The following is a 14952-nucleotide window of genomic DNA, read 5'->3' as shown; positions in this document are numbered from 1 at the left end:
AGCAGTTTACCTTCATATATTTCTACGGCAATTCCCTAGGGATATTACAACTTTTTAACATATACCAAAAAACATTTCATATAGCATATTATATTTGAATATGGGATTTTAAAATTCATTAACGATTATATTTGATATTAAACATCTATTTCTTTTAAATCGAAGAGTTCTGAAGGTCAGACATGAGACAAATAAACGGATAAAAACATTCTATGTAATTAGTTTACGTCCAATAAAATAATTACAAAAATATTCTCATTTTATTATGTATACCCTATATATTCCTTTACTAATTAATTAGAGAATTAATTAATTAATCGATTAAAATAAATTTATTGAACAAATATATAAACATAAAAAAATCTATACATTTTATTATAATTATTTACAGTGATCTCCGAGATTTTTTTAATTTATTTATAACGACTTTCAACATTTATGAGTTGTTTATAAATTTTAAAGAGTGCAAATATCAAATATTGCTTTTTATTTTTATGTATGTGATTGAAAAATAGTACAATAAAATTAAATATCTATAAGGAAAAAGAGTTGTATTTTTGAAATTTGTTACAGTTGTTCATTTAGTTTTAAAAACTTCATACCGGAAAATTAACTATTCAGGGAAAGCGCTTATCAGTTTTTTACAAATTATAAAAAACTATGTAACAAATAACAAAAATGTTGTATCAGAAGTCATTGTACATATTTTCGTTTTTTATTTGGCTTTCTAGCTTCAAAATTGATCGAGATAAGCCAATTTTAACAACGTGCATTTTTTTTTTTTTTTCATTGAAGCAACTTTTATTTGAATTTTTTTATTGATCGTTTAGTTTTTATGTAATTTGTAAAAACTGTTTTTTTCCAGAAAAGAGTCTTTAAGCCACCCCCTTCCTGAGTAGCCAATTTTTCTGTACGAAGTTTTTACAACTAAATAATCAACTGTGCCAAATTTTAAAAATGCAACACTTTTTCTTATTACCATGATTTTTTAAATAATTTATTGTACTAAAAACATAATTTTATTTACAGTTATTGATAAATTTATTTATTTGGCTTATGAATGAATGATAGATATATATTTTGGACGTGAGAAATTATTTTCATTGCATTATTTGGCAAAATTATTTTAAACGAAATGTTATTAACAATAGGCGAATTCGATCATTGCCTAGATTTTATTTCACAGCTACATCATACAAAATTTAATACTTTCTGTCAAAAAAGTACCGACATGAAAAAAAAATAGTTTAATAGTAGCTCAATAATAACTAAGTCAGTATATGATACTTTCTAATTAGTGTGTCAGATTTCCATAATGAACGAAATTATTAAACAATTTGTTTTAAATTTTGCATCACAAACGCAATTTTGTTTGCCGACTCCCTAAAAATGTTAAAATTAGAAGAGACTTATGATATATTAGTTTACTACTACTAGTTTTATTAAAAAACAACGATTTAAGAATGCTCTAATTTAACAACGGAAGAGCAGCAGTCAGTAACTGATAATATTTTGCTGTATTAAAGAATTTGCGTGAGAATATTTTGCTTGACTGCTTCTATAAAACAAAATGTGTTGAAGAATTTGAGACCCGTTAGCAGAAAGCGTATATAAAATGTGTTTTGAATACCGGAAAAAAGTTGGCGTAAGTGAGTGGCATCAAATGAGGCACTTTTTGGAGACCGCATAATAAACATTGACAATTGAGAGAAAAATCAATTTTGAGTTTAAAACTTCACGGTACTTTTTTGACAGAGCATTATATTTTGAAGCTATGGTGGTTCAATTTTCTACAGGGGTTAGATTACGGGATATCAAAAATTATAAACTACGACCCGTGTTTTTGTACCCAACAAATTTGAATACTTATGTTTCGAAATTCGAATATATTGTCCTAATCTAATAAGCATTTCAATAAACTTCAACAAAAACGGATAACGTCCGAACTTGCTTACTGTCCATAACATTTAATGATAACACCGTATTTTGTGAAGAAAATTTTTCATTTTTTACTATTTTTATCGAAAAAAAAAGCCATGAAAAGGTACGACACTTTTCATTAACATTCAAAACATGGCTGAAAGTAATTTTTTTTATAAAAATTGGTCTTTTTTTTTGTTAAATACGTTTCTAAACAACAACCATTAAAGATACTTCAGTTTTAAGCATAAGGATCTGGGGTAGACTTTCTACTTTTCATCGCAACACTTACCATTTCAATACACAAATCAGACTTTGAAAACTGTACAAAACCGTCAATATGGAAATTTATGAATTTCCAATCTTTACAAAACGCATATCTACGTATTTCCTAAGACATTTCTCAGCACCAACCGATAGCATATTTTTTTTATTTTTTTTTATTTGGGAGGTATGTAATTTGTTGTGTTTGGAAAAAAACACGTTTTTTTGATTTTACACGTTCTATCTACTGATCATCGATTGCTATCATGCAAGTCGATGAGGATTTGTACATCTGGATGAACACGGTTGGACATCATCTAAAGTCCATGATGGATTTTGTCGCGATGTTGATGGTATTGCTGGCGGGCAATATATTACCAATGGTGATTGAGCGTTATCTGCAGTATTATTTGTAGGTGAATTCGCTCGTTCTTGTAACGTAAATGGAGGATCTTCAACTACTGGATCATATGTTCTACACTGATATTTGTGAATAAATGACATTATTACTGATTCCAAACAGCAAATGAAACCTAAACACTGGAACATTTTTATAAAGATTAGTTAAATGAATAAAAAAACAATTGAAAATGTTCATTTGTTATAGTGATTCTCAAGTAAAGGGTTATCTGAAAAATGTTATTTTTAAATTCCGACAAAAATTGAACCAGGCTAATAAAACTACAACAATCCGCTGAAAAAAACGTACAAAGGGGTATTTTACTCTGTATGAAAAAAAAAAAAAAAAAAAAAAAACTTTATTGAGGCAGGGTTAATAAAGGGTGTCACACGGCTGTGTAAATTAAAATTTAGATTATAACCAATTATCTTTCAGCAGATATCAGCGCATTTGTTTACTAAATTGACGTCATGACCATAGAACAGTATGGTGTACATACTTTTTTCGTCAAATTACGCGAGATATTTGAAAATGTAAAATTTAAATGCATTTTTATGGCACTTATCGGTTGAATAAAAATTTTGTGCTTGTTTTAAGTGGGTTATTAGTATTTTAGTAGTATAATATAAATATAGAGTCTACTTGAGATACTTTTCAAAAATGTTATGCTATTATTATTCTATTATGTTATTCTTTAACATTTCATTCAACAGTGGGTGTTTTGTTGTACAGAATATCCCACTCGAGAAAACCCATAAACAGTGAATAGGGTCCATATTATAAAAATTTAACTTACTCCTGTTATTAAAAGATGTTCTTTTGTCCACCGAGGAACCCATGAAAAAGCATCCGATAAAAATACCATATGAAATATTAACGTTGATGAGATAAAATACATTAGACCAATACCTACATAAAGATATGCATTCTGCAAAAAATAAAAACAAAAATTTTTGAAAAAACATTTTTCTTCAGGCATATTATGGATTGATATTAGTACTTACCAATTTACCCCAATTAAATGGGAATAAATAAATTGTATGCGATATATCAAGAAAAAGAAGTAATGATGTAATTAACAAACTAAATATTGTAATAAACATCATTAAACGAATACGCCCTGCCAAGGGTAACATAAATAATCCTACTTGTACTGTTCCTGATGAGCACAAACACCCAAGGCACGCTATACTAGTTACCTGAAAAATTATAATAATTAAGTATATTAAAGACACATTAAAAACAAGGATATTAGTTTTACAAATTTAATGTGTGTGGAAATCAGGTCCGTGCGCAGGAATCATTCAAAGGAGGAGGACGAGGGCGGAGTGTTCAAACTTTTGTTCATTATATTCTATCATAAAGTCAATAAAAACAAGAAGAGACTTTTTCGAGTAAGAGAACATTTTATTATGTCAAAATGTGATATTCAGTCACTATTTTACAATAAATTAATTCTGCGAGGTACAAAAAAAAAACTTTTTCAAATCTCTGTACATCGACCTCTACATCGCGATGTATATTGGGCGAGGCTAAACCGTTTAGCCGATCTTCAGACAAGGTCGATCTAAGGTATGTTTTGAGAAGGCGTAAGCCTGAAAATAAGCGCTCATTCGTCGTTGTTGTCACAGTCAAAACTGCCAGACACTGAAGCATTTGCTAATTATTTGGAAATCCACCTTGATTGCAAATATCGAGTGCTTCGAGTGAATTTATGACACAAAAAGCAACGAATATCTGTGTTCAAGAGTCTTAGGATCAAAAAGTAAATTGAATTCTACTAGCGCATGAGTTCCAAAAGTCAATTGAGTTCTACTTTCGCGTGATTTCAGTGGCATGAAAAATCATACGCGAGTATCGCTAGTAGAACTAACTTGGATTTTGGAACGCATGCAACAGAAGGCGGAAATGGATTGAGAAAATTGGCTGCGTTAAAACAAATTTGATGACGAAGTATGAATTTTAGAGTCAGTTTCACTTTAAGAAAATGAAGGCGGGTTCTTAATGTGAAGAGATTCTCAATGGAGATTACCTCCCAAAATCCTCCATGTGCGCACGGGCCTGATAGTAACTGCTTACATTTTTTTGAATGTAATTTTTAACTACATAGTGTAATTTTTAATGCATGAAAAGTTTATAATTCTTAGTTATTAGTATGTTAATGAAAACACATTTGAATTAAGATAAGTTTTTAGTAGCATTAATCCAGCTTTTTTCTCTTTACGATATCGTCCATCCATCCCTGACTGCACGTTCATAAAGCTTTTTAAAGCCGAAACAATTATCTGAACAACTAAATAGCTACACAGTCTCTCAAGCAAGTCGTGGAACTTCAATCATTATTTGACAACCAAATTTAAAGGAATTCTAGTTTTTGCTAGGAATCTAAATTTTCGTATAACCTCCTGTAGGAGTAGTAAAAATAACAAAATATTTTTCAGGTTTCCAATTATAAGGGTCTTGAAAACGAAGTTAAGTAAAATAGTTCGAAATCAGGTTCCAATATAACAAAGAGGCGTGAAAATAAAATTGAGTAAAATAATTCGCAATTTGGATTACTTATGTTAAAATATATGTATTTGAAAAAATACTTAAATGAGTCACGCTATCCACAAACTTAGAAAGCGAACTGACCATTTTTTGAATTGACAATTCGTTTTCTCAATTTTAATAACAAAATAGTAATTTGTTTATTTTTTTCAAAGAAATATTGTTTTAGAAGAAATTAATTGAGAGAAAATATTTTCTTTTTCTATTACATAATCATATTAAAATTTAATAGGCAAGCTTCTTAACGAGGAACAATGCTCAAACTACTGTGCCCAATCAAAAAAGTGAAATATTGTTTAACAAATGCGGTCAGTTGCCCAGGGGAATTCCTCAAAACCCCACAAGTTGCTGAAAGTTTTTTTTCGGAAGAAGCGATGTTAGTCCATTCCGCTGTACCTCGAGAAACAGTGTGCACTAAGATAAGTACTAAAGTCGAAGGATAAAAAAAAATTTTGATTCATGAATAATATCAAATATTTGAAAAGATACCTACCACTAGTAAAAGTCGTATGAATCCAATAGATGTTAGGAGGTGAGTATGATCACAATACACAATCACCCCAGAAAATAGTGGCACAGGGGGGGAGGCGTCGAGTCGCAGACGATAATTTGCGTGTGAATCCCACGAATGCACCGTCCCAAGTGGCGAATCCAACGCCCCCGCACCACCTGTCTGACTTCCTGCTATCTCGAAGTCCTGAAGCAACAAGCAACACTTCTTATCTACAGTCATAACGGCTTCAAAAGATTTCAAAGATCGGTTAGCAAAAAAAGCATACAGTCAACATACAGTCTAAATAATATGAAAATGTTAGCTAATATCACTAAAAATAAATATAAACATAAAAATAAATTAAAAAAATAATTTGTAATAAAAAATTTGTCCTGCACCTGAAAAGGTTGCAAAAATTTATGATTAGATTGATGATTTGTATAAATGTAATATGTATGTTATGAATTTTGTGTAATAGTCTGAGGATGGGTAATATAATGAGGTATGTAATCGTTTCAAGAGACAATATTCACATAAACTACAAGATTATATTTGAATATATAGACTGCCTCATTTCTTATATTCATTGGTTAATAATGATAATAATACATAAGAGGGTTACCGCAAACTAGCCGAATGTCTTCGTGTTATTTAAAACAATTAAGACTCGAAAAAATAAAAATCCAGATCATTAGATGAGTATTTTTGAAATATCTCCATAATCACTCCAAAAATTTTTGATATCTCAAAAACTGCTCACCTAATCGTTCAATAAGCTCAATTTTTCCATTTTTTGGGTTAAAATTAACCTCTATAGCAAGTTTCATTAAATTTCGAAACTTAAAATAGTTTATGATTTTCTCAATTTTTTCAAGGGACTACCCCCTTAAGAAACTTGAAATTTTGATCCACTAAATTTGAAACCCTACGTTCTTAGTCGATACCTTTTACCAAGTATACAAAATGTCAAAAAAGGAAATGCGAGAAAAGTAAAAATTAGTAATTCAATAAAAATATGCTCATAAAAGATAAATACTATTTTAGAAGTCGCCTATTCATTTAGCTTTTAGGTAATTAGGATTCATTTTCAATGGAAATGATCTCGAGGAACGATCACAAACTCCTTTTATTGCCAACTCTCGTACTATAATGATTTGAATGGTTAATGAATATAGAAGCCATGATTTATTGATGAAATGATGCAACAAGCAGTGACATGAACTTATTTTTCAGTTATTAGACTGTATGGTCCATACTTAGCAGCGTCTCTATATATATTTACCTGTATGTCTTCTGCACGATAGTTAACAGTTTCCAAATCTCGAATATCGTCAAGTAGAAATTCAATTTCGTCAGCACCACATAAATCGGACACGGAGTGGATATATCGCCCCCCCGCGTCTGACTGCATGGCCCGCTTTGGGCCGTTACGCCACTGTGGGCATTCCTACAGACGATTACGTGGAAATCCAAACAAAAGATATGATTCCACACCTGTGTTTTAAATTTATTAAATTTAAGAAATTTTTTTACACGAAAACTATTTTCTAAAAATATTTCATGCAATAGAAAAAATTTCCTCAATTATTTACAAAATAATTGTATTTTTTCAATACTATCACAGGCGGCGCTATAATTAAATTATTGAAAGGGAAATCGAAAATGTGTGTACTTTTTTCGCCAGTTTTTGACGTTTTTCAAAAAAAGTCGATGATTATTGATGTAAGGAGCCACGTGTCATAATCCTACCGCCCTTAGTGACGTCCATGAATGTTAGCTTTTCGCTATCGGAACACAGAAATATGGCTCCTTCTAATGATTCCCAAACAAAGTACTTACTGGAAATTCCATTAAGTACTTATACTTAATGGAAAAACTCTCAAAAATATATCAGGATTCAATAATTCAGTTTTACTAATTATTGAAGGATTAGAATGGAACTTTAAAAAAATGGGCCTCTGTTTTCTTTTGAAGGTCCATGGCGTTCCAGGTTATAGGTATATCAATTTCTCCATGTAATGTGAGTTTTTATATACCTACTATGTACTTTTACTATTATTTACCCAATTATTACAGAAAGATCTCGAATCTCGTTTATTTCTGGACTAGTATTCCCGCCACAATTCAACTTTTTAGTGACTAATTTCAAAAATCAAGACAGAAATTTTAAATTCTAGTACAATAAAAATTATCCTAGATGAAAATGAATTCATTATGAATTAGTTTAGATTTCAATTTCTGTATAATTTAATCAAGTATTTATTTGAAATCCAAAATTTAAGATTTTTTAAATTTTACAAAAAACCTATTTTTTAAATTAACAAAAACATTTCCTCGAAGTTTTATCACATAAAGTACAAATAGATTTTACAATTAATCCTGTTAATTACAACAAACATTTTAAATTACGATATATTACTAATAAAACAAATGCTTACAATTTTCTACAAAAAAAAAAAAAAAAAAAAAGATATATGATTCCTACAAACATAAATTTACCCCAAAAAAATAAAAGAATATCTGAAACTATTAAAAATAAAAATTAAATTAAAATAAAACAAATTGTTTTAAAAATAATAATAACTTTAATAAATAATTATAAACATACATTAAAAATTAACTATTAACTACAATAAAAAAATATAAATTATACAACTTAAAATGACCTAAAAAGCATGTATAATATACTCATTAACTTTAATACAAAAAAATTAAATAAAAGAAATAAATTAAACGCCATATATTTGTAATGAACACTCGAAATACCTTCAAACACTTATTAAAATTTCTATATGAAAATAAAAAATTTGTTGAAATTACAAAAAATTACACATTTCCAATTAATATTTCACCGATCAAACGCCATGTTTACCAAACACTGACATTTATATAGCATTCATATTCATTATACTTCCGGGAACAAACACTACAGTGCCCCTCCCGTGAATAACCATACATGAGTTTAAAAAGAAAAAAATTAAATTAATTTTTTTTCTATGCCAATTTATAAAAAATATGTTTTCGATTGTTTAATAATAAACGAATATTCGTATAATTAATTGTTGTTAATTTTCTATTTTATTTTTTAAATAGGGCATTGGGTCGTTCAGTAATTATATTGTTATATAATATCATTGATCATTTTTTTATGTAATATCAAATTCAAATTGTGTTACATTCCCACAATTGCAGTAATAAGATATTAGAAAATGTTTAGAAACTTTATGAGACAGACAATGAAGTTCATTTCCCACCTACTTTCCTCTATTCCCATGAAATTAAAATAACTTGAATTTAATTATTATTCAAATCCTTATATTAAGATAATTTAAAATAAATTATTCGAATTTTTTTTTTTTTTTTGAAATTAGTAATTTGGTTTTGAAAGATTTTTATTCCAGAAAAATGAAAATTCATTTGAAGTAGAGATGAACCCAAACTTATACCCGTAGAATTATTAATATTGTGATCTTTCCTCATAGAAAAATTGCAAAGTTGAATTTTTACGTTTTGTATCTTCAATTTCCCATTTCACCCCTACGGTTCGAGTTACCAAAAAACTTGTTTAATGTTTTAATGTTTCATCTGGTGCATAATAAAAATTCCCAATATTAAATTGAAATAAATCGGAGAGTTCTGTTAATTGCTATCATAGAACTAAAACAAATATTTTCCGATTTGTCCATTGTAGGAAATGTAAATAAGAAACAACAGAAAAAAAAAACCAAATTAAAATGGAAAACTATGAATTTGTAAACTTATAAGTTCTAAGTTGATACATGACTTATTAAGATGAAGGGATCATGGCCAATTTGATCTTTCGCATATTAACCTCCCAAAAGTTTAGTTTATGCTTTTCCAGAAATAATTTCGCATTTCTAATATTGATTATTGAAATACAAGTTAATTTTTGGAAAAAAAGGCACTGTAAGACGATCTCTACCTTGATTTGGGGGTAGAGCCGGTGCTGTGCTTTTCTATAGAGAGTAAATTAAAATTACGAACGTGGCATAAAAAGAAAATCACGTGATATTAGTTTCGGCAAATAATACAGATACAGATTCATGTATCTGTATTCTTTGGTTTCGGCTTCGTTCACTTTAAAAAGTGTTAAAACAACAGTGAAGAACGTACCCCAAAATTTATAGTCAAATTTCATATACGTCATGAATCAAGAAAATGTGACAGATGACATTTCAGTATAAACTTGAAAAATTTCGGCTAAAAAATGACAGATAAGGATTATGCACCGCTTAGCGCGGCCTGTGTACGGGCCCTACATGATAAAGTACATGATAAAAGAAAAACTGCGGCTTTGGAAGTTGAGAAGTATATTCCTTTCCTCTTTAACAATTTTTTTCTCCAAAATTTTTCTTAACAAATTATCAATATTTTTAGAATGGTTAGAGATTTTTATCAAGTGAATAATGCAAGTCAAATAAAAAGGATTATTAAAGTTTGTGGAGAATTTGCAACGTCTCAAAACCCTTTTGTTAGACGTGGAGGATTACTGGCATTAGCATCTGTTGCCATTGCATTAGGAAAAGTAGGTTAAAGCTAGAAATATTTTGAAAAATTGTCTATAAAATTTTGTTATTTAGGATGCTTCAGTTTACACACATCAATTAATTAAACCGATCATTTCATGCTTCGCTGACCCCGATACGCGATTACGATTTGCGGCTTGCGAATCATTATACAATGTTGTGAAAGCAGTTCGAGATGCAATTCTGCCATATTTTTCTGAAGTATTTAACGCATTAAGTAAACTTGCTACAGATCCTGATCAATCAGTTAAAAGTGCATCAGAAGTGCTTGATCGATTATTAAAGGTAAGTTTTTATTTAGATTCGAAGTCTCAGCTAATTGCGCTAATTGTATTCTATTTTTAGGATATTGTAACAGAAAGTCCTGCATTTGATTTAGTAGGATTTATGCCACTTTTAAGAGAAAGAATTTATACGAAGAATCCATGTGCAAGACAATTTATCATATCTTGGATATCAGTATTAGATGCTGTTCCCGATATTGATTTAATTATATTTCTTCCCGAAATTTTGGATGGATTATTTCGTCTTTTAGAAGATTCTCCAGGCGATGTGAAAAAAACGTTAGTGATAAATACAGTTCTTAAGAGAATTGAGGAGAGGGAATTTGTTGGATAATTCGATAAATTTTTTGTTTTATAGATGTGATTCAGTACTGGGGGAATTTTTAAGAAAAATTAAGAATGATCCCACGCGAATAGCGTTTCCAGAAATGATTAATATTTTAATAACTACACATGCTCAATCAACCGATGAACTTGTTCAGGTATTATGTTTAAATAATTCAAATTTGTTTATTGAGCGAGGAAAAATTGTCACCATTCCATAGGTTCCTCCTCAGTAAGTTCATTTTAGTGACGTTTATGTTCCCTGATATCAAATCAGCTTTAAATGATCAGCGAATTATTAAGAAAAAATAAAATATTGAATTAATAAAGAAATTAAAAAAGCATATCGATGTCTTCAGTATTTACTATAATTTGATTTATGAAGATTAAAATTTTTCTGATTACAGTTTACGGCAATTACTTGGATCCAGGTATTTGTTCAATTATCTGGTCCATTAATGCGGCCTTATATGTCTGGTATATTTACAGCAATCCTTCCATGTTTAGCCTATGATGGAGACAGTCGTAAAAGTATCCTTCTTACAATTTTTTTCCTACAAATTATTAAATTTTAAATGCCTGGTCATACGATAATGTGAAAATTTTGTTTTTTTTTTCTTTTAGTATTACATTTTAATTCCCCAATTAATTTAGTTTGTTCACTTTAGCGTGTGACTCGCCTATTGAATAGAATTTAGCATAAATTTTTCAATGTAATTTTCTTGACATTTAACGGAAGATATAAAAGAAACAGCAACCGCTGTTAGTTTAAGTCTAATGAGACTTGTAACTTTAACTGAGGATAACAGTAATTTACCACCGTTAGAAGCCCTTAATTTGAGTGGTAAGTTTATATTTAAATTGAACTCATTCAGCGCTTGGTCTGAATGAACTCATTTTTAACTGATTATTTACATTTCGAAATAAATTTTTAGATGAAGAACGAAAGGCAAAAACTAATTTAGATTTACCGAGTATTGTCTTAGTATTGAAACAACATTTAGCTCATAATTCAGTCCAAACCAAAGTTGCAGTATTAGAATGGATCTATCATTTGTATACAAACATTCCAAATGAGGTAAGATAGTTGTAATAACTGTTGCGATATTGGTGTGGGAATTTGAATTAAAACAAATATAAAAACTTTAAAATAAATTATTTTAATTTAATTCAATACGAGAGATCAAGGTTTACAGTTTTCTCAAAACAATAAGTTGTAGAACGGAAATTGAGGGCTCAGTTTCAATTGAATTTATACACACAATATTGTCCATTTTATGATATTCTTTTAACATGTGGTAATCGCTTGTTCGTTTTCTTTAAAAAATTAGTTAAAAGAGTTTGAGAGTTAATGTAATATTTTTCTTGTATAACTTTAAAATACCTCTGCAAATCCTTTTACCCTCTAATAAATGATTCATGATTTTACAAGATATTTTGAACATTGATTGCAAATATTCGACAATAACTGATAAAGTAACCATTCCTCAATTATACAGGAACTTCCAAAAAAAGTCGTATCTCAATATCTTCAATTATTTTTACATGACATGCCAAAAAGTCAAAACTATCTACGAGTTTTTTTTTTTAATTTTTATGTGAGTATGTATTTTTTAGATGTTCAATCATATTGACGAATTATTCGTTGAATTATTGCGAACATTATCGGATTCATCAAATGAGGTGGTGAAAAAATGTCTGGTTGTAATTTCTGAAATCATTTCACCTCATGCTTCAACAGGTATTCAGCTTCAAAACATTAATTTGTTTTGTATTTTAATTAAATTTTTTTTTTAGATAACTTTAACCAGCAAGTTCAACAACCAATTTCTGGCGAAAATATCTTAATAAAGAATGATTATTATAAAAAATTCATTGTTGATTTGTTAAGATTATTTAGGACTGATAAAACGTTACTTGAAAGTCGTGGAACATTCATCATACGGTAAGTTTATGCTTTCAAAATTTGTAAAAAATCTATGCTAAATTTGCTCAATTTTGTTTTACAGGCAATTATGTGTAAATTTAAATGCCGAAGATATATATCGTAGCTTAGCACAAATTTTATTCAACGAATCAAATTTAAAGTTTGTCAGTACAATGGTTGAAACCTTAAATGTGATTTTATTCACAGCACAAGAGTTATTCGAATTACGAATGCTTTTAAAAGAACTTAATACTGAGGTACATTTTCTTATTCGTTATAAAATTTACTCAATTAAATCTGTGTTTTTGTATTTTTTAGGAAAGTTGTAAGCTTTTCCAAACTTTATATCAAACATGGTGTCATAATCCTGTAGCAACTGTAGCTTTATGCCTACTTTCACAAAATTATCAACATGCGTCACAACTTATTAGAAGCTTGTATCCTTTCAAATCAATCTATTATTTTTCCTTCTACATAAGTTTTTTTTTCTCGTACATAAGTTTGTAATGTGTAAAACTATCCACCTAACGCTGGTACAAACACTGAAACTAAGTCCCATGAATACTACACATGGAGACCGAATTCAAGCGGGAGAATTGACAAAATTTGTCAACGTAATGGTAGAAATTATTTGTATCAGTAACGTCGCTAGTTTTTCTTTTGCAGCGAAGTGCATTGCACGTAAGAAATATCGAATACATAGGAACATACGAACGAAATACTACATTAATGCGACATATTTTTAAAATCAAACTTTCCCGCTGCAAAAGAAATAATTTTGACATCGTCATTTGTCTACATATAGTTCAGTATTCTGATCTAGTCTCCAAACTAAATTGGTTAATATTTAGATATTGTAAAATAGTTATTTAATGAACAGAAATAAAAATTTGGATCATTTTACAGAAGCCTCCGTGGCGCAATTGGCTAGCGCGTTCGGCTGTTAACCGAAAGGTTGGTGGTTCGAGCCCACCCGGGGGCGATGAGTTTTTTTATTATTTTATAATCAATTTTTTGCATAAACTATTATTAATCTAATTTTATAACATGTTTAAAACAACAAGTACATAATTTTTCTGTCCGTCTGTGCAAATATCCTCTTTCTAGCAATTTGATCAGAATAAAATTTCCAAATTATGGTTCAGCATACTGTTGTTTTCGTATGTTTTTCAATCAAATTAATTGAGTTAACATGAGGAAAATTTAGTTTTTTTTCCTTTTCTCATACTTTTTGACCATCCAGTTGAAGAAATGAGACAAAGAAAAATTCAGAAAAAGGCTTTTTTTATGAATAGTCATCCTAAGCATTTTCTAATAATCAAGAGTGAAGCTTTTATTACAAATAATTATTTTATAAGTCCTCACAGGTTGGTCATTTTCTGATATTTTTTCGATTTTTTATATATTTTTTCTTAACAAAATTAATAGCGGTAATTTGGAAGTTACAGTAGAGTTTTTAACAGAAATTGATATGTTAGTTCAATTAATTGAATCGCCTATTTTCGCATGTGAGTATTCTAAACCAGCAAAATAAATAAAAAATTACATAAGATTGACGATAATATTTGTTTATTAAATCCTTATTTCAGTTTTACGTTTAGAGTTATTAGAAGTTCCATGCAATCCGTACTTAGTGCGCTCGTTATATGGATTATTAATGTTATTGCCACAATCCGATGCATTCCATACACTTCGACAACGATTAGCTTGCATTCCAAGCCATCATTTATATTGTGATAATAGGTATGTCAAATATTTGTTTAAGAAAATCCAAGAAAAGTCTTTTTGCGAGAGAAAAATACACAAATTTTTTTTTAGGATTGGTAACGAAGTTAATAATACAGTAAATACGAAATTGAGTAAAATGGATTATAAGCAAATGCTAGAACATTTCTTACAAATTCAAGACAAACATAAGACTAGTAAGCAAGCAATACGTGCTAAAAATTTAAACTCATTAGAGTATGATATGAATCCATATGAATTTTAAAAAATGTAGATTTTGTAAACATTTGTTTAAATATGTATATAATAATATCTATATCATTTTTGAAAATTGAAATATGTTTTTGTATTGAAGTATTTATTTCTGAGTGTAATTATTAATATTGTTAAAAATAAATGAAAGGAGCGTAGAATTTTATTAATTCAATATACCATCCGAAACCCCCTTTTCCTCAATCATAGAAATAAGTTTTGTATACCATGCTGATGTACCTGTTTCCGGGGGTGTCCACATGGCT

The 14952-nt window shown here is 29.1% G+C and overlaps 2 protein-coding genes and 1 non-coding gene across 5 annotated transcripts; 2 read left to right on the top strand and 1 right to left on the bottom strand.

The window, feature by feature from the left end:
- Positions 1–2054: 2054 nt before the first annotated feature.
- On the bottom strand, positions 2055–7062 carry LOC123298371. 2 transcript variants are annotated; one of them, XM_044880357.1, is made up of 5 exons: positions 6910–7062; positions 5628–5831; positions 3589–3783; positions 3381–3512; positions 2055–2724 (listed from the first exon to the last, which is right to left on the bottom strand). In XM_044880357.1, exons 1-5 carry the CDS (start codon positions 7036–7038, stop codon positions 2449–2451), a joined length of 936 nt encoding a protein of 311 aa, XP_044736292.1. In that variant the 5' UTR covers positions 7039–7062; the 3' UTR covers positions 2055–2448. The 2 variants fall into 2 exon arrangements, with proteins under 2 accessions (XP_044736292.1, XP_044736293.1); XM_044880358.1 differs by having other exon boundaries at positions 5628–5872; positions 6910–6952.
- Positions 7063–9802: 2740 nt separating this feature from the next.
- LOC123297549 (protein VAC14 homolog) lies at positions 9803–14725 on the top strand. Of its 2 annotated transcripts, none has more exons than XM_044879256.1 (15): positions 9803–9956; positions 10026–10173; positions 10229–10459; positions 10520–10737; positions 10817–10940; positions 11190–11313; positions 11522–11626; positions 11718–11860; positions 12400–12523; positions 12580–12727; positions 12792–12966; positions 13028–13146; positions 14138–14217; positions 14299–14452; positions 14528–14725. In XM_044879256.1, exons 1-15 carry the CDS (start codon positions 9856–9858, stop codon positions 14697–14699), a joined length of 2166 nt encoding a protein of 721 aa, XP_044735191.1. In that variant the 5' UTR covers positions 9803–9855; the 3' UTR covers positions 14700–14725. The 2 variants fall into 2 exon arrangements, with proteins under 2 accessions (XP_044735191.1, XP_044735190.1); XM_044879255.1 differs by having other exon boundaries at positions 11519–11626.
- On the top strand, positions 13618–13691 carry Trnan-guu. Its single transcript has one exon. It is a non-coding gene; the product is annotated as a tRNA-Asn (tRNA).
- Positions 14726–14952: the final 227 nt, after the last annotated feature.

This window comes from Chrysoperla carnea, chromosome 4, assembly GCF_905475395.1.
Source record: "Chrysoperla carnea chromosome 4, inChrCarn1.1, whole genome shotgun sequence".
In the NCBI taxonomy this organism is placed as follows: Eukaryota; Metazoa; Arthropoda; class Insecta; order Neuroptera; family Chrysopidae; genus Chrysoperla; species Chrysoperla carnea.
Note: the sequence above shows the minus strand (reverse complement) of the source record. Positions and strands in the feature narration are given on the sequence as shown.

Excerpts from the sequence above, each read along its gene's own strand:
- LOC123298371 (XM_044880357.1), bottom strand. The coding sequence starts at position 7,038 with ATGCAGTCAGACGCGGGGGGGCGATATATCCACTCCGTGTCCGATTTA. Across the intron at positions 5,832-6,909 it reads ATCGTGCAGAAGACATACAG|GACTTCGAGATAGCAGGAAG; the intron begins GTAAATATATAT and ends TTGTTGCTTCAG. Across the intron at positions 3,513-3,588 it reads CATTTAATTGGGGTAAATTG|AATGCATATCTTTATGTAGG; the intron begins GTAAGTACTAAT and ends TATTTTTTGCAG.
- LOC123297549 (XM_044879255.1), top strand. The coding sequence starts at position 9,856 with ATGACAGATAAGGATTATGCACCGCTTAGCGCGGCCTGTGTACGGGCC. Across the intron at positions 9,957-10,025 it reads GCGGCTTTGGAAGTTGAGAA|AATGGTTAGAGATTTTTATC; the intron begins GTATATTCCTTT and ends CAATATTTTTAG. Across the intron at positions 11,627-11,717 it reads AGAAGCCCTTAATTTGAGTG|ATGAAGAACGAAAGGCAAAA; the intron begins GTAAGTTTATAT and ends ATAAATTTTTAG.